Source organism: Pan paniscus, chromosome 4 (genome assembly GCF_029289425.2).
Source record: "Pan paniscus chromosome 4, NHGRI_mPanPan1-v2.0_pri, whole genome shotgun sequence".
Lineage (NCBI taxonomy): Eukaryota > Metazoa > Chordata > Mammalia > Primates > Hominidae > Pan > Pan paniscus.
The window spans coordinates 8,154,882-8,176,743 of NC_073253.2; the positions used below are offsets into that span (position 1 = coordinate 8,154,882).

General features: G+C 37.7%; 1 protein-coding gene across 5 annotated transcripts in view; it reads left to right on the forward strand.

The window, feature by feature from the left end:
* Positions 1-1,990, forward strand: part of MTRR (5-methyltetrahydrofolate-homocysteine methyltransferase reductase) — a 50,176-nt gene extending 48,186 nt beyond the window's left edge. For all 5 annotated transcript variants that reach the window (XM_055112163.1, XM_055112164.1, XM_003809224.5 and 2 more), the window contains one exon: positions 767-1,990. In XM_055112163.1, the coding sequence (XP_054968138.1) occupies positions 767-911 (145 nt within the window). In that variant the 3' untranslated portion in view covers positions 912-1,990. The remainder of the gene's footprint in view (positions 1-766) is intronic.
* Positions 1,991-21,862: the final 19,872 nt, after the last annotated feature.

Sequence of the window (21,862 nt, forward strand, 5' to 3'; positions counted from 1 at the left end):
GCCATTCATGAGGCATCTGCTCCCATGACCCAGACACCTCCCACCAAGTCCCACTTCTAACACTGGGAACCACATTTTAACATAAAGATTTGGAGAGGGCACACATCCAAACCGTATCAGAGGATAAGTGAGTTACACTTCCTACCCTCAAACAACTTACTCCCTGGTGAGAAAGCTACATATAAACAGACGTTTCTAATGCGGAAGTGTTCCAGAGAGGACTGCAAGAGCACCCAGGAGGGGTACTGCCCCTTTCTTGTAAATTGAAGAGTTAAGATGTAGAAGCACTTCAAAAGGACCTGGCACATAGTAAGTCCTCAATAAAGGTGTCTGTTACTAACTGCATGTGTATAAAGACCTAGAAGTGTGCAAGAGATCTGGTTCCCTTCAGGAGCACGAGTCTACTGTGTGCTTTGAGAGTGGAGGGCAGGGAATGAGGGGTGAGCCAGCAGGTGGGCCGGAGCCAGGCGGGACCTCAGATGCTTCTCTGACACCTAGGAAATCCTTGGCCTACTGTCGGGACCTGGAGCCTGTGGAGGATTGGGAGCTGTAGAACCGTGTGGTCAGCTCTGTCTCCTAGAACAGTCACCGTAGGCAAAGGCCTGGCCTGGGCATGAGTGAGGCTGGGAGATCTGTGTGAGATGTTCCGAGAAGAGGGAGGGAAGAACTGTGGTGGTACAGTCAAAAGGAATTAGACTTGTGAATTAAGGAGGATTTAGTAAAAATGCCTGTTTGTAAGCAGTCATCTTATTATTTTCTTTTCTAGAGATGCAAAGAATATGGCCAAGGATGTACATGATGCCCTTGTGGAAATAATAAGCAAAGAGGTTGGAGTTGAAAAACTAGAAGCAATGAAAACCCTGGCCACTTTAAAAGAAGAAAAACGCTATCTTCAGGATATTTGGTCATAAAACCAGAAATTAAAGAAAGAGAATTAAGCTTTTTTGACTGAAAGTACTAAAAGTCAGCTTTACTAGTGCCAAGACTTTAAATTTTCAAAAGAAAATTTTCTTTCAACATTTCTTGAAGGACATGGAGTGGGGATTGGATCATTTAACAATATAACAAAACTTCCTGATTTGATATTACGTATCTTCTATCTACGCCCTTCCTGTGCCTGTGACTCTCCCCAAATTGCCCTGTTGCCTTGAGTTCTTCTGAGCTAAGGCAGCCTTCAGTCCCTATCAGCGCCTCCTTTACTTCCCAGAGAACTTCACAGAGACTCTGTCCTTCCATGCAAAGGCTTCCTGAAATAGGGAGACTGACTGAGTAGCTCATTCTTGTGACTTACAGTGCCAACATTTAAAAAAATATGAAAATGATTTATTTTTATATGATGTATACCCATAAAGAATGCTCATATTAATGTACTTAAATTACACATGTAGAGCGTATCTGTTATATGTTTATGTAACTATCAAATGGTTATTTGTTACTAAAGCTATATTTCTGATAAAAAATATTTTAGGATAATTGCCTACAGAGGGATTTATTTTTATGATGCTGGAAATATGAAATGTATTTTAAAATTTCACTCTGGCATATGATTTATCTATCACCATTACTTTTTTTTAAGTCACAATTTCAGAATTTGGGGACATTTACATTCAATTTACAGGTACCAGTACGTACATATTTTAGTAAAAAGATACAACCTTTTTCTTCTCTCTTCACTCCTTTTATTTCTGCTGCTTGGCACATTTTTGAGTTTTCCCACATTATTTGTCTCCATGATACCACTCAAGCAGTGTCCTGGACCTAAAATACTGACTTTAGTTAGTATCCTTGGATTTTTAGATTCCCAGTGTCAAATTCCCTGTTATAATTTGCCCAAACAAAACAAAATGTTATGATAACCTTTCTCCACTGTTCTAATATATATTGTATTTTTATTTGATAGCTTGGGATTTAAAACATCTCTGTTGAAGGCTTTTGATCCTTTTGAGAAATAAAGATCTGAAAGAAATGGCATAATCTTAAAACTTGGTAAGTTTTTGTGGCTGTGTAATCTCTTCATTATTATATATTTTATAATAGAAACCAATCTAAAAATATGGGATAGGAAAATATACTAAGCAAGTACTATGTAACATACATAATTACATCTGTAAGTTGTATGTATCAGCCAAGGTACACTTAAGGTGAAAACATTAAAAGAGACAAAAATATTCCTTATTAATAAGATACAACAATCAAGAACTTGTGTCCACCTACCAATACTGTCTATAATTACATGACCCAAAACTTTTATCTATAAAAAGGAACTGACAAATAGTCAATCATAACTTGGTGTTGGAAACTGACCTAAGCCAATTTGCTTATACACAGCATCCAAGTTATGTCTAGAAACTGCTGGATTATCTAAGTTTTAGGTGGGTATCGTTCAGCTGCTCCCCGCAGCCTTACGAGCTAGTGATAGTGAAAATACATTTCATTATAAATGCTGCTGTACATACAGATATGTATTTATTATGTATTTACTAGTTATTTTTATTATTTATTATTATCTATGATTTATTAGTAATCAGGCACAAAACAGTTCTACTATGCTAGTTTTTAAGCCTAATGAAGTTCCAGCTGTCTCTTTAGGCACTCCACCACATCTTGCAGGAAGAGTTTACTCAAGGTGCGTCACAACGTGGATGTGACTACTCCAGGGGCAAAATTTTGTCTTACTGTGAACCATCCTCTAACCTAGTGACTGGACATGCTATTTCAGAGTTAAGCCTCAGGCGTCACCCTAGGGTCTTGCTAGATAAAGTCTTTCACCTTGTTTATGTAGGGGTAGGGAGTAGTTAGTAGTGAGGGACCTTTTCTAACCTGCTATTCTAACAAGCCACTGTAGCGCTCATTATTTTTAATAGCCAGTCTTCATACTGATCAGTGATAAAATTAACAAAAGAGCTTGTAGTAGGCAGTTCTGCAATGTGACATTTCTGATTAGAATGCTCACTGCATCTAGAGGGTTCCTTTCTGTGCTTCAGACTTATACAGTGTTTGTGGATTATTCTAAAGTGAGTTACACTGTTGTACTGAAACAATCATTCTATTGAGTCGTAAACTACCAGATAAAAAATAAAAAGAATTTGGATTTCACCGCAAACTATATGACATATATGCTACACCCAACAAACTGGGCACCCATGTTGATTTCAAATACACTTGAACCATTTTAAAACATTGACCATGAACTAAGCCATAAAGGAAAACTCAGCAAATTACATGAAATAAAACGTTGTTCACTGACTCTAATGTAATAAAAAACCAACTGCAAAAAAACCCACAAAGGCCACAGTGAAACATTTTAAACACATGCAGATGATTCATAGCTTAAATTATTAAATGTGCACATGGAAATCAGGCGAAACAATACCCAGGGGGAGGATTCATCTATTTCACAAAGTACTGTGTACCCAGTGACCAAAATAGTTAAAACACCATTGTTTTCAGGGAGCTTTACATTGAGGAGAGACATAAAATAATAAATCCGTGAATTGCATGGGGTCTGAGAAGGTGGTAAAGGCTATGGAGGATGACAAGTCAGAGTAAATGGGATGTGTGGCCTGCAGTCTTGGAGGGTTGGTGTGACTTCATACTCAGGGAGTCTCTGAAGGTAAAAACTTGAAAAAGACAAAAGAGCCAGCCATCATGAGTATCTTGTGGAGGGAAAAGTCAGAACGAAGGCCCTGAGATAGAATGGTTACAGGAAATGTGTCTTAATCCAGACCCAGGAGAGAGTTTTTGGATCTCACACAAGAAAGAGTTTGGGACGAGTCCATAAAGTGAAAACAAGTTTATTAGAGAAGTAAAGAAACAAAAGAATGGCAACTACAGAGGGCAGCTCCAAGGGCTGCTGGTTGGCTATTTTTGCGGCTATTTCTTGATAATATGCTAGGGTGGATTATTCATGAGTTTTCCCAAGAAGACGGGGGGATTTCCCCAGAACTGAGGGTTCCTCCCACTTTTAGACCTTATAGGGTAACTTCTGGATGTTGCCATGGCATTTGTAAACTGTCATGGTGCTGCTAATCCATTATAATTACCGTATGATGAGCAGTAAGGACTACCAGAGGTCACTTGTTGCCATCTTGACTTTGGCAGGTTTTGGCTGGCTTATTTACAGCATCCTGTTTTATCAGCAGAGTCTTTACAACCTGTATCTTGTGATACCAGTCCTGCTGCCCTCCTATCATCCTGTGATTAAGAATGCCTAACCTCCTGGGAATGCAGCCCAGTAGGCCTCAGCCTCATTTTGCCTTGCCCCATTCAAGATGGAGTCACTCTAGTTCAAACGCCTGTGACAGAACTGCCAGACAAGTTGGAACAGCAAGAAGGGCATTGGGTATTGAGCAGTGACAAAGGGGGAAACTAGTAAGTGATGACTACAGGAGAGAAATGGGGAGGTCTGATAATGGTTTCAGATCATCATAGGATTTTGGCTTTTACTGTGAATACAAATTCATTTGGTCAGTGTTAACAGTGGAAGGTATTTGAGTTACCAGCAGTGAATCTGTATGGGTCTGCAGCAACCTCAATTCTTGCCTCCTCTAAAGAAAGAATTCAACTGAGGGGCATAAGGCAGAAAAAGACCAAGGCAAGTTTCAGAGCAGGAGTGGAAGTTTATTTAAAAGGCTGTAGAGCAGGGAAGAAAGGAAAGGAGAGAATGCTTGGAAGAGACCCAAGCTGGCACCAAGGTCAAGTGCCCTGTTTAACAGTGATGCTAGGACTTTATAGGATGGCACTTTTCCCACGATTCTTTCCTTAGAGTGGGCTGCCTGCACACTCAGTGCCTCCCTTACCTTTGGGAAGTGAGCACCTGCTTGTGCTTAGGAAGCTGTGCACATGCCCATTTTTAAAACTTAAACCACAGGCTTTATTCTGACTTGACTTTTCCCACCAACATTTTTCTGTTCCAGAATTTCATCCAGGACATCACATTGCATTTTGTTCTTTTGCCTCCTGAGTCTTCTCCAGTCTGTGACAGTTTCTCATCTTTTGTTGTTTTTCATGATCTTGAAGACCCCTGGTCAGGTATTTTGTAGGAGCTTCCTCAATTTGGGTTTGTCTGAGGTTTACGCACGATTACACTGGGTTTCTGGGTTTTGAGGAGAGCACACTAGCAGTTTTTTTTTTTTTCTCATCGTTTCATATCATGGAGTATATGGTATAATATGATTAATCACTAGGGATCTCAACCCTGATCTCTTTGGTAAGATGGTATGTGCCAGTTTCTCTACTATAAGGTTACTCTTTTTCCCATTTCATATGACATTGTTTGGAAATGAGTCACTAAGTTCAGCCTACATTCAAAGGAAGAGAAATTAAGCTCCACCTCCTGGAGGGGTTACTATCTACATGTATAATTTGTAATTCATTTGCAAGGAAAAGCTGTTCCTTCTCCCAATTTAGTTATTTATTTTATCATGTATTTCTGGAAGTATGGACTCATGGATATTTATTTAATACTTTGGGTTATAATATAATACTGTATTACTTATTTTATTGCTCAAATGATCATATGTGACGTCTCTCAGGGTGACTGTTGTGTTCCTTTGCCATGCTGTCCTTTTTTGTTGGGGAGGAGGGCCAAGCCATTTTACTAAGGAGAATGGAAAGGGAGACAAAGAAGCGCTGATGACAGTGAGATGTGACATCCTTGGCTGGGCCAGAATCTTAAAGGCTTTGCAGTTGCAGAACTATTCCTGTTTTTTAAAGTTTCACGTATGTGTGAGTGCTGTTTATACATGATGTCTTGGAATATGTATCATTTGTTTCACTGTTTCAGCACTTCGTTTTTTTTGGTAGTCTAAAATGCTCCAGGTTGCCCTTGATTTTTACCTATCCCAGTGTTAAGAATGAACCATTTCTCCAGTAAGTCACTATTCCTTTTATCAGAGAACCCCTGACAACCACTTAGCTATTTTCCATGCTTATAGTTTTGCCTTTTCCAGACTGTGTGATACAACTGGAATTACACAACATTGAGCTTTTTGGGTCAGACTTATTTCACTTAGTGAAATATATTTAAGGTTAACCCATGTTGTTGTGTGAATTGATAATCTGGTTCCTTTTTATTGCTCAGTACTATTCTGTTGTATGGATATACAGTGGTTTATTTATCCATTCGTTTATTGAGGGAAATCTTGGTTGCCTCCAGTTTATGACAATTATGATTAAGCTGCTGTAAACATTTGCATACATATTTCTGCATGAACATAAGTTTTTAATTTACTTGGATAAATACATCAGAGTGGGATTTTTGGGTCGTATGCTAAGTTTTTCTTTTAATTTCTAAGAAACTGTCAAACTGTTTAATTCTAAAGTAGCTGTCTCATTTTACATTCCCATGAATAAGGAATGAGAGTTCATGGATTTGTTTTTGAGAGACCTTTTTGAAGAGTTCAGCATTGTTAGAGTTTGCTTTGGTGCAGTCCATGTCTCCAGTCCCTGTGCATTTAAACAGTAGATTCAAAATTAAAATGATAGCATAGAAATTATAAACAACACGAAGAAATACAAATGGAGTTACTTTAGTTCTGTTATTGTGTGTGTGACCACTTGAATTTTTCCTCATGATGACTTTTGTTTAAACATTTGGAAAACATTTCTTTCAGTCTCACCTCATAGATGAAAAATGCTTCAGAATATAGTTATAACTGTGAAAAGACTGTTCCTGATGTTATGATATGCTCACTGTGAAGCTTTGCATGCACTACAGACAAATGTTGGAAAGTCTGTCTCAACTTCAAGGGCAGTGAATTCTGAAAGTTAATGTGGACACAAGAGTTTCTTCTCAGATTTCCTCCTCTGCTGCATTTTTTTTTGAGTTATCTTCTTTTCTGGTATGAAATTGTAAATCAAGTAAGTCAGATATAAAAATATTTGCAAACAGTCAAAATCAACTCTAAAAGTGATGTAGTGAAACTCAAGCTTTAAAATTGTTCCTTGAAGAGCAGCACACAAAAATTGTGTAGAAAATTATTAACTATGTAACAACAACAAAAAGGTCAATGACATTTAGACAGAAAAAAAAAGAAATTTCTGGGAAGAATATTAGGGAAAAGAACAACAACTGTTGGCCTTGCAGTAGCAGAAGGAATTGCAGGGTGTGTTGAATATTTTGATTATTTCCACCAGGAACTAGATACTTGTAAAGCGGTGGATTAAGCATTCTCAAGTTCCTTAATGTTTAGCCCATTTTCTCATATTCTTTTAGCAGAGAAGAAAAACTTTAGAAGCTTTCACCCAGTGTAATAGAAACTTATGATGAATTTTCTGGTGAAAATTTCTTAGGGGAATTTCTTCTATTGCAGAGATGTTTGAAAACTATTATAATCCATCCTGAAGAAAGAAAAACGTGAACAGTATTTCAATTTCTGGAGCTTATTGTAAAATGTGATTTTTATGAATCTCTGAAAAACTCATCCTCGTACTTAAGACTTTTTCCAAGTCTTCATACATCTATGACTCCACGTGAAAAAAACTTTTCAAAATTAAAATTTAAGAAGTAAGTTTTTCAATTCGAGTGAAGAAAGCTGATAAATTCTCTTAAATATCCGTAGAATGTGAATATACAAAAATTAATTTTTGTAAATATGCAGAAGTTACAGATCAAAAGCAGACACTATAATATAATTCACAATGGTGTAAGACCAATATGTAGGTGTAAGTTTCCCTTGTTTTCCCAAAAAACACATTAGTGCAATTAAAAAGAATTTATCGCTTTTTGTCTTTAAAAATTTTTAAATTTATCCCAATAAATATAAATTTTGGGGGTATATTTGCTAATTTAATACCTTTATATAATTTGTAAAGATAAAATCACTGTAACTAGAATACCCATCACCTTAAATATTGGTCTTTTCTTTATGCTAAAAACATTCAAATTATTCCCTTCTGACTATTTTGAAATATTTAATAGATTATTGTAAACTATGCTAACCCTACTAATCTATCAATCACTAGGTTTTATTTATTCTAACAAATTGTATATTTGTCCCCATTAGTCAAACCTTTCTTCATCCTCCCCTTCCCTCTACCCTTCCCAGCCTCCAGTAATCACCAATCTACTCTATATCTTCATGAGATCCACTTTTTTTTAGCTCCCACATATGAGTGAGGCTATGCAATATTTTTTAAATTTCCTTCTTAATTTCTTCATAGACCCATTGGTCATTCAGAACTGTGTTGTTTAATTTCCATGTGTTTGTGTGCTTTCCAAAGTTTCTTTTGCTATTAATTTTTAGTTTTATCCTATTGTGGTCTGAAAAGATACTTGGTATGATTTATACATTTTTGAATTTGTTGATACTTTATTTGTGGCTATTCTGGACTTTTGGGGTCTATTCTGGACCTCTATATGCCAGTGTTTTTATTTTTATGAATCTATTATAGATTTTGCATTGTAGTTACTATGTGGCTTACAAAAACCAACTTATACATGTAAAAATTTATTTCAAAGAGGTGAAAACTTACCTTAGATCACACAGAAAAGAATAGAAAAAATGAAAAAAGCCTGTATACTTTAACTTCATCCCCCAGTTTTGACTTTATATTGTCTCAATTTTCATATTTTTATACTGCATATTTCTTAACAGGTTGCTGTATCTATTATTGTTTTGATAGACTTGCCTTTCTTTCTTCATACTAGAATTATGAATGGATTGCTCACCATAATTGCAGTATTAGCATATTCTTGGTTTTCCATGTACTTAATTCTATCAGTGTGTGTTATACTTCCAAATGTTTTCCTTTTTCACTGAAGTGTTTTTATTTATTTTAGATTGAAGAACACCTTTTAGCATTTCTTGTAAGATGGATCTCTTGGTGAATTCTCTCAGCTTTTGTTTGAGATATCTCTCATTCATAGTTGAAGGATTGCTTTGCTGGATACAGTATTCTTGAATGGAAGTGTTTTTTCTTTCAGAACTTTGAAAATGTCACCCCACTCTTTCCTGGTCTGTATAGCTTTCATTAAGAAGTCTGTTGCCCAATGAATTGGAGTTTCTTTGTACATTGTTGATTTTGTCTTGCTTCTTTTAGGATCCTCTCTTTTTCTTTGGCTTATGATAATTTGATTGTTATGTGCCTTGGAGTAGTTGTATTTGGATTGAATCTGTTTTGGGTTTGCTGACCTTTCTAAAGCTGGATATTTATCCCTTTCTTAAGTTTTGGAAAGTTTTCTGTTATTATTTTTTTGAATAAGCTTTCTATCCCTTGCTCTTGCTCAACTCCCTCTTGAATACCACTAATTATTAGTTTTGATCTTTTCAGGTAATTTTCTATATCTTGTAGCCAATCTTCATTTGTTTTCATTATTTTTTCTCTTCTGACTATTTATTTTCAAATGGTCTGTCATAGAGCTCATTGATTATTTCCTCTCCTTGACCTGATCTGCTGAGAGCCTCTAATGAATTTTCCATTTTGGCAAATGAATTTCTCAGTTCCAAGATTTCTGTTTGACTTTTTATTATGATTATTTCAATCATTCAGTTAAATTTCCCTGATAAGTTACTGAATTGTTTTTCTGTGTTATCCTGAATATCACTGAGTTTCCTTAAAACTGCCATTTTGAATTCTTGGTCAGAGAGTTCACATATCACCATTTCATTAGGGTCAGTTGCCAATTCCTTGCTTTGTCCATTTAGGAGAGATCATGGTTCTCTGCTATTGTTTCTGTTGGATGTACATCTGTGTCTTTTCATTGAAGAATTAGTTATTTATTCTAGTCTTCTCTGACATTTTTGTTTTTTATTGGATATGTTTTCTTAGAGATCCTTTATAATTTACCTTTTGATATTTTTTCTTTTTTTCCCCTACTAGGTTGCTGCTCCCTTTTCAGCAGTAGATGACACCTTAAGACCAAGTTTGCCTTGGTTCTAGTAAGCAATCAGAGTACCACCTATCTCAAATCAGAAGGTTTCAAAGGGGATATCTCAGTAGTATGAGAAGGCTGGGGGTTCATGCCCAGAGGACCTGTGAAACGAACCTCTTACAGCATCATGCTACTGAAGAGCCACTCTGATTTAGTGTTTTAGTTGGCCAAATTACAGAGCAAAATTTTCAGGCCTAGGGATGGTAGTTCCACCTTCCCTCTTTGTCTCTGGCTGTTCTCAGGGATATTTCTCCCTTCAGACACTACTGATAGTTTCTGTGGGCAAAAGGAAAAGGTCTCCTACTAGGGTGCCCTGAATGGTGGGGAAGCTGATTGTCCACCTTGATGTCACTTTTTTCAGTGTAGAGACTGTATGTTGAGGGAAAATTTTCCACATGCTTTGTGATGGGCAGATTGGGTGGAGGGGCATTATGAATATGGAAGTCTGATTCCCTTACTCTCTGCTTAAAATTTGTTCAATTCTCTGTGATTCCAGGAACTGTCTCATTCTCATCTGAGTCCTGGAATACTACTGGTGATAATCTTGGCACTGTGTATTTGTTTCTGGGTTTCTGTGGGGAGGAGGTAATGAGGCCAACTTGTTTCTACACCACCATTTTGGAATGGGGAGCTTTCATTTAAATTGTAATACTTATTTTACTTTTTATTTTTAACTGGAATGATACATACATAGATGAGGTTCAGTAAAACTTTTTTTAACTGACTGTAAACATTTTTACTGACCGTGTTTTACTGGCTGTGCTTTTTAATGACTGAACATTTTTACTGTGTTTCTTTTCCACCATTATTAATATATGTTTCATTACATAATTACTACTGAAAAGAATTTTGTCACATAAGGGATGTGAGTGATAAACCATTATCTGCTTGGGTTTCAAATGTGTTATGGATAACACTGCTGAACCAAAGCATGACTTTTGAAAGAGGAAGTACATGGGATCATCATAATAAATAATACAGTGTCCTGAGTGATGAGCTTTCTATTATGCTACAGGAAGAATTTCATTAAAAATAATAATAGAAAAACATTTAAAAATTTTACCATTTTATTAACATTCTATATTTTTCTACTCCGTTAAAATGCAGAAGTCAGAAAATGGAACATTTCTTCCCTTTCACTATTTCTGCCATTAAAAAAATAGTACATTTTCTTGATTGTTTGGCATCTTAAACTACCTTTATCCTTTTGCAAGGTAGACTCTTCAGTATCTTTTTTAATCACAACAGATTAGAATATATATGATGTTACTTCGGAATATATGAATTACATTTTAATTTCTGAATGTTTATCTTATTTAATGTCAAATATATATATGTGTGTGTGTGTGTGTGGGGGTGTGTATATATAGTACTTGTATGGCTTAAGGCTTCAAGTGCTACTCAAAACAGTATCCACACTAAATCATTTTCTCTGAAAACACTCCTTCCTGTGTTTTGAGCTGGGCTCTGGGTAAACAAAAAAAGGAGTAAAGGTTAATAATGTTTCCTGTATCTCCAGTCTGCTGGCCTTCTCGTTCAACCAAGAACTTTGATTTGCAGATTTGGTGTTAACAGCCTTTGTGACATTGTTCTCGTTTTGAGGAAATTATTAAATCTTTATCAACCTTTGTAATTGGGTAGGCATGTTAACCTAAATGGATAGGAATTTTGATAGTGGTTCATTAGTTTATTTAATAAAAGTGTTTAAAGCTATATCTGACACAAAATAAGTATTTAAAATGTATGAGTATTTATGCTACTGTTACTGCTATTACTATTACTACTATCACTTCTACAAATGTTCCTGGAGAAACACCAGGTTGATGGGTGTGCTCTGAATTTTGGAGAAGGATTTAATGTACAACAAGGTCATTTTGATGTGTTTTTAGTTCTCCTGGCAAGTGCCCAGCTCATCACATGGTTCCAGAGCAGACATCTGTCTCCATGGTCCTTTATTCAATAGCAGTTAACTCAGCACCTTTCACAGCTTTAATTCATTTTCTAAAGGTTAACAGCAAAGAACAGGTTCAGAAAATGTCTAAATCATGTTTTTATTTTTCCAGGTGGATGACTTTAACAAAAGATCATGACTCCATTGTGTATAAGAGCAGTTAAATTCTGCCTTTGTTTCAGAACATATCTGTAGGTTATTAAGTTTTTCTTTTGCTTCAGTATTTTCAAGGGGAAGTGAGAAAGTTGTAATTTCTTTGTAAGAAGTTTGTCTGTAAAATATGTGAGCTACTGTCACAAGACCCAGTACAGCTGAGGGACTTAGCCGCTGTATCAGTCTGTTTTCACGCTGCTGATAAAGGCATACCCCAGACTGGGCAATTTACAATTTACAAAAGAAAGAGGTTTATTGGACTCACATTTCCACATGGCTGGGGAGGCCTCATGATCATGGTGGAAGGTGAAAGGCACTTCTCACATGGTGGCAGACAAGAGAAGAGAGCTTGTGCAGGGAAACTCCCCGTTTTAAAACAATCAGATCTTGTGAGACTTACTCACTATCATGAGAATAGCATGGGAAAGACCCGTCCCCATGATTCAATTACCTCCCACAGGGTCCTTCCCACAACACATGGGAATTCTGGGAGCTACATTTCAAGATGCGATTTGGGTTGGGACACAGCCAAACCATATCATTCCGACCCTGACCCCTCCCAAATCTCATGTCCTCACATTTCAAAACCAATCATGCCTTCCCAAGAGTCCCTCAAAGTCTTAACTCATTTCACCGTTAACTCAAAAGTCTACCATCCAAAGTCTCATCTGAGACAAGGTAAGTCCCTTCTGACTATGAGCCAGTAAAACCAAAAGCAAATTAGTTACTTCCTAGATAAAATGAGGGTACAGGTGTGGATAAATGCAGCCATTCCAAATGGGAGAAATTGGCCAAAACAAAGGGGCTACAGGCCCCATGCAAGTCCGAAATGCAACAGGTTAGTCAAATCTTAAAGCTCCAAAATGATCTCCTTTGACTCCATGTCTCACTCACTCTGATGCAAGAAGTGGGTTCCCATAGTCTTGAGCAGCTCTGCCCCTGTAGCTTTACAGGGTACAGCCTCCCTCCTGGCTGCTTTCATGGGAGGGTTGAGTCTGTGACTTTTCCAGGCACATGGTGCAAGCTCTTGGTGGATCTACCATTCTGGGGTCTGGAGGATGGTAGCCCTCTTCTCACAGCTCCACTAGGCAGCACCCCAGTGGGGACTCTGGGGGGGTGCTCACTCCACATTTCCCTTCTGCACTGCCCTAGCAGAGGTTTTCCATGAACGTCCTGCCACTGCAGCAAACTTGTTCCCGGACATTCAGGCATTTTCATACATCCTCTGAAAACTAGGTAGAGGTTCCCAAACCTTAATTCTTGACTTCTGTGCACCCACAGGCTCAACACCATGTGGAAGCTGCCAAGATTTGGGGCTTGCACCCTCTGAAGCCACAGCCCAAGCTGTACCTTGGCCTCTTTTAGTCATGACTGGCATGGCTGGGATGCAGGGCGCCAAGTTCTTAGGCTGCAGACAGCAGAGAGACCCTGGGCCTGGGCCCACAAAACCATTTTTTCCTTCTAGGCCTCTGGGACTGTGATGGGAGGGGCTGTTGTAAAGGTCTCTGAGATGCCCTGGAAACATCTTCCCCATTGATTAACATTGGGCTTCTCATTACTTATGCAAATTTCTGCAGCCTGCTTGAATTTCTTCTCAGAAAATGGGATTTTATTTTCTATCACATTGGTCAGGCTGCAAATTTTCTGAACTTTTATGCTCTGTTGCTCTTTTAAAACTGAATGCCTTTAACAGCACCCAGGTCATCTCTTGAATGCTTTGCTGCTTAGACATTTCTTCTGCCAGATACCTGAATCATCTCTCTCAAATTCAAAGTTCCACAAACCTCTTAGGGCAGGAGCAAAGTGCTGCTAGTCTCTTTGCTAAAACATAACAAGAGTCACCTTTGCTTCAGTTCCCAACAAGTTCCTCATCTCTGTCTGAGACCACCTCAGCCTGGATTTCATTGTCCATATCATTATCAGCATTTTGGTCAATGCTATTCAACAAGTCTCTAGGGAGTTCCAAACTTTCCCACATTTTCCTGTCTTCTGAGCCCTCGAAACTGTTCCAACCTCTACCTGTTACCCAGTTCCAAAGTTGCTTCCACATTTTTGGGTTTCTTTGCAGCAGCACCGCACTCTACCAGTACCAATTTACTGTATTAGTCCATTTTCATGCTTGTGATAAAGACATACTTGAGACTTGGCAATTTACAAAAGAAAGAATTTTATTGAACTCACAGTTTCACGTGCCTGGGGAGGCCTCACAGTCATGGCAGAAGGTGAAAGGCATGTCTTACATGGCAGCAGACAAGAGAAGAGAGCTTGTGCAGGGAAATGCCCCTTTTTAAAACCATCAGATCTTGTGAGACTTATTCACTATCACAAGAATAGCATGGGAAAGATGCGTCTGCATAATTTAATTGCCTCCCACTGGGTCCCTCCTGCAACACATGGGAATTATGGGCGATACAATTCAAGATGGGATTTGGGTGGGGACACAGCCAAACCATGTCAGCCACATACACAAATTGTTTTCCCATTTGCACTTGTACTTAATAGCAACTACAGATAGATAATCTGTAGTTGTAGCAAATTATCACTCACCTGCATTTCTGCCTTATTAACTCAAGATGGTTTCATTTGGAGTTAGACTGGAAAATTCCAGAGGATGAATGTGGTTTGATCCAGTAAGATTTGGGAATAAACTGTGATTAGGCAGCCAAGTATGGTCCTTAGTGATGCACTGATGTGCTTTAATAATTTTAGATCCAACAACTAACACATGTTGAAATTCTATGGGACAAAGTTATTGAATGTGAAATACAAAAAATAAGGGAAAAGCAAATGGGAAATACTTCTTGCCCATTTTCTCCCTTGAATATTAGATCTACAGTTCCACTTGCTGGCTAATCAAAGTATTGTAGCTGAGAAACTCAAAATACTCCCCTACTGAGCAGTAAATGACCTGGTTCTCTTAAAAGAACTTAAATAGTACCTAAATAGGGCTGAATTTCTCCCTCAATGCTTCAGAGCTGACCTGAGCCAAAGTCCCAAGTCAATTAAATCTGCATTATAACCCTGTCTCTCAGTTTTCCCTGTGTAACACAGAACAGGTTCAATATGGGAGATGCATCCTTCAGTGGAGGAAAATCAACCAGAGCACAGAGCATGGTTAATGTAAACCATTAATCAGGATACCGAGGTTTCAGACTACTCCCTAGGAATATTCTGCCTTGGAGAAGGAGAGGTGAAATTTTATAGAGCCTTAGCGAGTGGGTCAGCCTAAGTTTAGCTAGTTTCTGGAATAGTTAGTCCAATATTATTCTTAGAAGAAGGATGTTCTGGCGTTTATCAGTCTTTATTTGAGCAGCTTCTGTTTAGCAAGAGAAGTTGGGAAGGAACAGCTATGGGGCCAAGATATTGAGGCTGCATCGAAAATGTTCTGGTTTGACTGCCAAATCAACCAAAATAAAGGCAACCAACGGATCAGGTTAATGGAGTCTCTGAGATGGACAGGGACCCTTCGCACTCCTGCATCAGGACAGTGCCCAAGCATCTGGAGAAATCTGCACATTCTATTGATGGCAATGAGGAATCAAATCTGGAATGCCAGGGGGCAAAATTGGGTGGAAGCACCCTCACATTCCCATGGCACCTGCCCTTATTCCAGTTTACAATCATGGACCTGAATCTAGTGAAGCCACTCATGGGCTGCCTTTCAGCCCCACTTGAAAGAATCCTTCTACTGGGGCTGGGAAAGAGCAGCTTGGTGACCTTTTCCAGCCTCTTGGCATCAGCTTGGGTGGGAAAGCTGGGTGGGCAGGGGAAGAGTCTCCTGAGGCTGGAGAAAATCAGGCAGAGGCACCTTAGGAGGAGCCATGTAGCTGTACAAACAGAAACATTATTGGGAGCTTCAGCTAAAAAGCTTGGACCTGTGTGTTTTTAGTTTTATATACATATGTATCCATCCATCCATACGTCCATCCCTCCATCCAACAAATGCTCAGTGAGCCCCTGTTACAAACCTGTTCCTTGCTAGGTGCTCCACAAAGAATGCACAGTCTAGGGTGGGAGACAATTATATTAATTGATAAATTATTAGATTATAGTTAAATAAGATAAGTCACACTGTAAACATATTGAGAATTTCTGTCCTTGTCTGTCTCTTCAGGCACTCTTATCACCACTCCTAGTCTCAATTACTTGAGACTTCAGCAACGTAAAGCTGCTTGTTTCTCCTGAAAAATATGCCACACTTTCAGGCTTCCATTCCTTTTAAATACTGTAACCAATGTTTGGAATGACTCCTAATCCCCATTTCTGCTTGTCTACTTGGCCAATTTTCCCATCCCTCAAAACTCAGCCCAGGAGAGGCTGCTTGGTGTAGCTGCCATGATTCTGGCTCATTTGGTTCCTGGCTGATTTAACCACTGCCTGTTGTTGTCACCAGACCACTAACCAGTGACCATACTGAGTTGACACTGTTCACAGGAGGCCACCTCACTGAGCTCGAAGTTCTTTTTTGGCCTGGACCATAGCACTGCATCTTCATAATCCCTGTGAATGGTGCACTGTGGGTTACCTAAAAATGTTTGCTGGAGAAATGGAATGAACTAATGGTGTGCTCTGGCAGCAAGGAAGATCAATTAGCCAACTCTTGTTTCCTCATCATTCCACAATCATCCATAGGTATTTCTAGTGTGCACCAGGCCTATGCTGGGAGCTGAGGTCACTGTGGTGAGTGTAGTACCTCTCCTCACAGAGCTTTCCCTCTGACAGACGTCAAATGCAGTTATCAATAGTCACAGAACAGTACGCATATGATCGTGAGGCTTTGGGTTAAAGACCCTATGACTGTGGGAAGCCCAGGTACAAGGGATGAAGGTGACAAGGCCCCATCCCAAGCTGTGACAGGGTCAAGGCAGAGGCAGGGGTTAGAATAGGAGAGGGAAGGAGCCTTCAGAGAGGTGTCAGCAAACAAAGCCCTGTCCATGAAGATGAGGTTCTTTTTGCTGGTTGTAATTATCCTGCAAGTGTCTGGGATCTCAGTGGAATAAAAGGCCAGCCTCCAGACAAATGGAAATAAGTCTAGGAGATGAAGGAAGAAATAAGTGAAAAGGTTCCCAAAGCAGGCAGTTCTGCAAAGGGAGCAAACATAAAATTGAAGAGGTATATGAAGGTCTTCTTCAATTTACCTTAATAATAAAAGTATCTATTTCCTTGGCTTTCAGAATTTAGCCCTCAGGGCAGTTAAATTGGAAATGATAGCGGTATTGTGTAATGTTTACTTTGAACCACACATGTAAGAATGATTTAGGAACTGGATTCTATTACAAATGCCCACATAAACCTCTAGGGCTCCCTCATCCTGCTCACATTTCAAACAGCTTGTCTCTCCACATCACCGCAAAGCTGCTTTTCTTGGGAGAATTCATTATAAAACTCGAAGGGCAGTTTGGACGAGGGCAACCATTAGGCTAGATCACTTACAAACTGGTGTAGGTATTGAAAAATGAATGGGAATAAATACTGTTTGAAATACTATAGGGAAGCTTACACGCCTCAGCTTCCTGGTGTGAGATCATTAATGTGCATGATCCTAGAATGAGTGGGAACGTGCCCACTTAGGCTTATTTCCATAGAAATGTCATTGGATTTTTTTTTTTTTTTAAACCAAGGAAACTCAAATCACAAAGTTGGTTCCAAGGCTGGTTCTTACACCATCTTGACAAGCCATTCATTCTCACACCATCTCAACAAGTGACATCATCTTGACAAGACCTTGATCTTCCTCTGTACATCCAGGCAGCCAAGCTCTACGAACTGGAGCTTTCCGTCTATAGTCTTCTGTTTCTTAGTATGCAGGTTATACAAGTGTTAACTCAGTGTAGATTGAGAAAAAAGAAAAACTACCAGCAAATGTTCTATTGAGACAAAAAAGATATGGGAGAGTGTTTTCAAAAATTATAAAGTTCTAGGCAAATGGCTGCCTTCTTATTACTAGTATTATAACTTTTGTTAAATATTTGATCGATTCCTCACTTTCCCTTAACAGAAATATGTTTAATGGACATTGGAAAGAGAAAATGTTGTTGAATTCTGAAAGTTTAGGTAAGTTATTGTATTAGTTTGTGAGGACTGTCATAACAAACTACCACATGCTGGGTGGCTTAAACAAAGGAAATTTATTTTCTCACTGTTCTGGAAGCACAGAAGATCAGTGTCAGCAGGGTTAGCTTTTTCTGAGGCCTCTTTCCTTGGCGTGTATATGGCTGTCTTTTCCTTGTATCTTCACATGGTATTTTCCCTGTATATGTCTGTATTCAAATTTCTTCTTCTTGTAAGGACACCAGTCATACTGGACACCCTAATGACTATTTTAACTTAATTACCTCGTTAAACACCCCGTCATCAAATATAGCCACATTCTGAGGTACCGGGGGTTAGGACTTCAATGTATAAGCCTGGGAAGGGGGATATAACTCAATCCATAACAGTTATTGAATCACAGTTTTTACAGCTTTATTGAATGATAACTGTCATACAATCAACTACACATGTTTAAAGTTCACAATATGGTGACTTTTGACATCTACATATCACAGAGTTGAAATAATGAACACCAAGAACTCTTTTGTGACCCTTTGAAACACATACTTTCCATCACTTCAATACCCCTGTTGTTGCAAACAACCGAGGGTCTGCTTTATGTCACTATAGAGTACTTTACATTTTCTAGAACTTTCTATAAATTGAATCATATGCTATGTACTTTCCTTTTCTCTGACTTCTTTCAGGCAGCATAAATGTTTTAAAATTTGTTTATGTTGTTGCGTGCATCAGTAGTTTATCCCTTGTTATTGCTGAGTAATATTCCATTGTATGAATATATCATGATTTGCTGATTCATTCACCTTTTGATGAAAATTTGGGTTTTTCCAGTGTTTGGCTATTTCAAATAAAGCTGCTGTGACTTTGCTGCACAGGAATTTGTGTGACTATATGCTTTTATTACTTCAGATCCCTAGATATGGAATAACTGGGCCATGTGAAGGTAATGTTTTTAGAAACTTCGAAAGTGTTTCCCAAAGAGGTTGTGCTACTTTATAAGAGACGGTTTTATTTTTATTTTTTATTTTTTTGCTTCACATCCTCACCAGGACTACTTGTTCTGGTCAATCTCTTTTGATTTTAGCTATTCTCATGTTTGTGTTGTGTTATCTCATTGTGCTTTTAACCTGCATTCTCCTAATGACTACTGATGTTGAGCTTATTTTCAGCTGTTTATTTGCCATTCATTTATCATCTTTGGTAGAGTGTCCATTCAAAACTGTTTTCCATATTTTATATTTTATCATTAGGTTGTAAGAGTTTTATTTTATATATTCAGAAAAAAGTTTTCATCAAATATATATTTTTTCCCATTTGGTGACTTACAGTTTCATTTTTAATACATATTTGGAGAGGAGAAATTTTTAATTAAAATGAAGTCCAAAGTTCTTTTCCTTTTTTTAAATTGTTAGTGCCTTTTGGGTTCTACTTAAAAACATCCGCCAAGCTCAAGGTCTCCCAAGATTTTCTCCTGTGTTTTGTTTGGGAAATGTTATGATTTTATCTCTTAAATTTAGGTTTATGACCCATTTTCAGGTAGTATTTATGTATTATGTAAGGTAAGGGTTGTGGTTCATTTTTCATGCATATGGATAATGGATATCCACTTGCTCCAGCACTATTTAAACAATTGGACTTTCCTTATTGTGTCACCTTGGTACCTTTGTCAAATTTGAATTGCTCGTCAATAGTTGACCCTTGAACAACACAGAAGTTAGAAATGCTGATTCCCTGTGTAATCAAAAATCCACATATAATTTTTGACTTCCCCTAACTTAACTACTAATAGCTTGCTGTTGACTGGAAACTTTACCAGCTTCATTATGGCACTCATTATGAAGCTTTTTATCCTCATTGTCTTCATGTTGAATGCAAATAGGAGGAGGCAAAAGAGGAGAGGTTGGTCTGACTGTCTCTTAAGTGGCAGAAGTGCAAGAAACTCCACATATGGTGGAACTGCACAGTTCAAAGTTGTGTTGTTCAAAGATCAACTGTACAGTGTGGCTGTGTTTCTGGATTCTCTAACCTGTTCCATTGATTTCTATGTTTATCTTTATGCCCATACAAAACTAGCTATTATAGGTTTACGAAGTTTTGAAATCAAGTAGTGTAATTCTCCAACTTTGTTCTTCTGTTATAAAATATGTTATTTCTAGGTTCATTGCATTTCCATACAAATTTTGGAATGAGCATTTCAATTTCTGCAAAAAAATTATTCTCAAACTTTAGTTTTAATTGCATTGGGGAAAACTGACATCTTTACAATACTGAGTCTTTCCTTCATAAAACATAGGATACTCTTCTATTTATTTAGACATTTAATTTCTTTCAGCAATGCTTTATAAATTTTAGTGTACACATTTTAGAAAGTTTTTGTCAAATTTATCTAAATATTTCATTTTTTTCATGTGCTTTTAAATGGTATTTTTAAAAGTTTCAATTCCCAGTTGTTCATTGCTGGTGCATAGAAATGTAATTGATTTTTGTATATTGACCTTTTATCGTGTAACCTTGATGACTCAATTATTAGTTATAATAGCTGTTTTTTAAATGGCTTAAGATTTTCTACATAGATAAGCACATAATCTGCAAGTAAAGAAAATTATACTTTATTATTTCAGTCTTCACATACTTTATTTCTTTTTCTTGTGTTATTGCTCTGGCTATAACATTCAGTATAATGTTGAATAAAAGTGGGGAGAAGAGATTTTTTTACTTGTTTCTGATCTTTGGGGGAAAACTTTTTTTTTGTTTTTTTTTTGTTTTTTTGAGATGGAGTCTCGCTCTGTCGCCCAGGCTGGAGTGCAGTGGCACAATCTTGGCTCATTGCAAGCTCTGCCTCCTGGGTTCACACCATTCTCCTGCCTCAGCCTCCTGGGTAGCTGGGACTACGGCCCCCGCCACCACACCTGGCTAATTTTTTGTATATTTAGTAGAGATGGGGTTTCACCGTGTTAGCCAGGATGGTCTCGATCTCCTGACCTCGTGATCCGCCTGCCTTGGCCTTCCAAAGTGCTGGGATTACAGGCGTGAGCCACTGCACCTGGCCCATTTTTTTTAATCATTGCATATGATGTTACCTCTAGGGTTTTCATAGATGCCCTTTATCCAGTTTCAGAAGCTTCATTCTATTTTTAAGTTGCTGAGAATCTTTGCCATTAATGGATGTTGGATTTTGTTAAATATTGATGGCATGTATTGAGATGTACATAGGGGTTTTCTTTATTGGTCTGTTGACATGGTAAATTAAATGGCTTAATTTTTGAATAATACAGTAACTTTGTCTTAAGATAAACCTACGTAGCCATCATATTATCCTTTTTACATATTGTCAGATTTGATTTAAAATGTTTTTTAAATAACTTTTGTATCTATTACCATGACATATATTGGCCTGTAGTTTTCTATTTTGCAATGTCTTTTTTTTTTCTTAATCAGGATAATACCTCACAGAATGAGTTCTGGGGAATGTTCCTTCCTTTCTTTTTCTGAAAATATTTGTGTAGAATGGGTATTATTTCCTCCATAAATGTGTGGTATAATTCACCAGTGAATCTACCTAGAGTTTTATTTGTGGGAAGGGTTTTATTTATAAATTCAATTAGTTTAATAGGTATTGGAATATTCAGGTCATCTACTTCTTTGTGAGGAAAATTTGGTAGTGTGAGACAATTTCTTTTTGAATTAGTTTTTTAAGGAATTTGTCTTTTTCATTCAAGTTGTAAAATTTATTGACTAAAGTTGCTTATAATATTTCTTCATTATCATTCTACTGTCTATAGAATCTGTTGTGATGGATTCTCTCTCTTTTCAAATGACTAGTCAGGCTA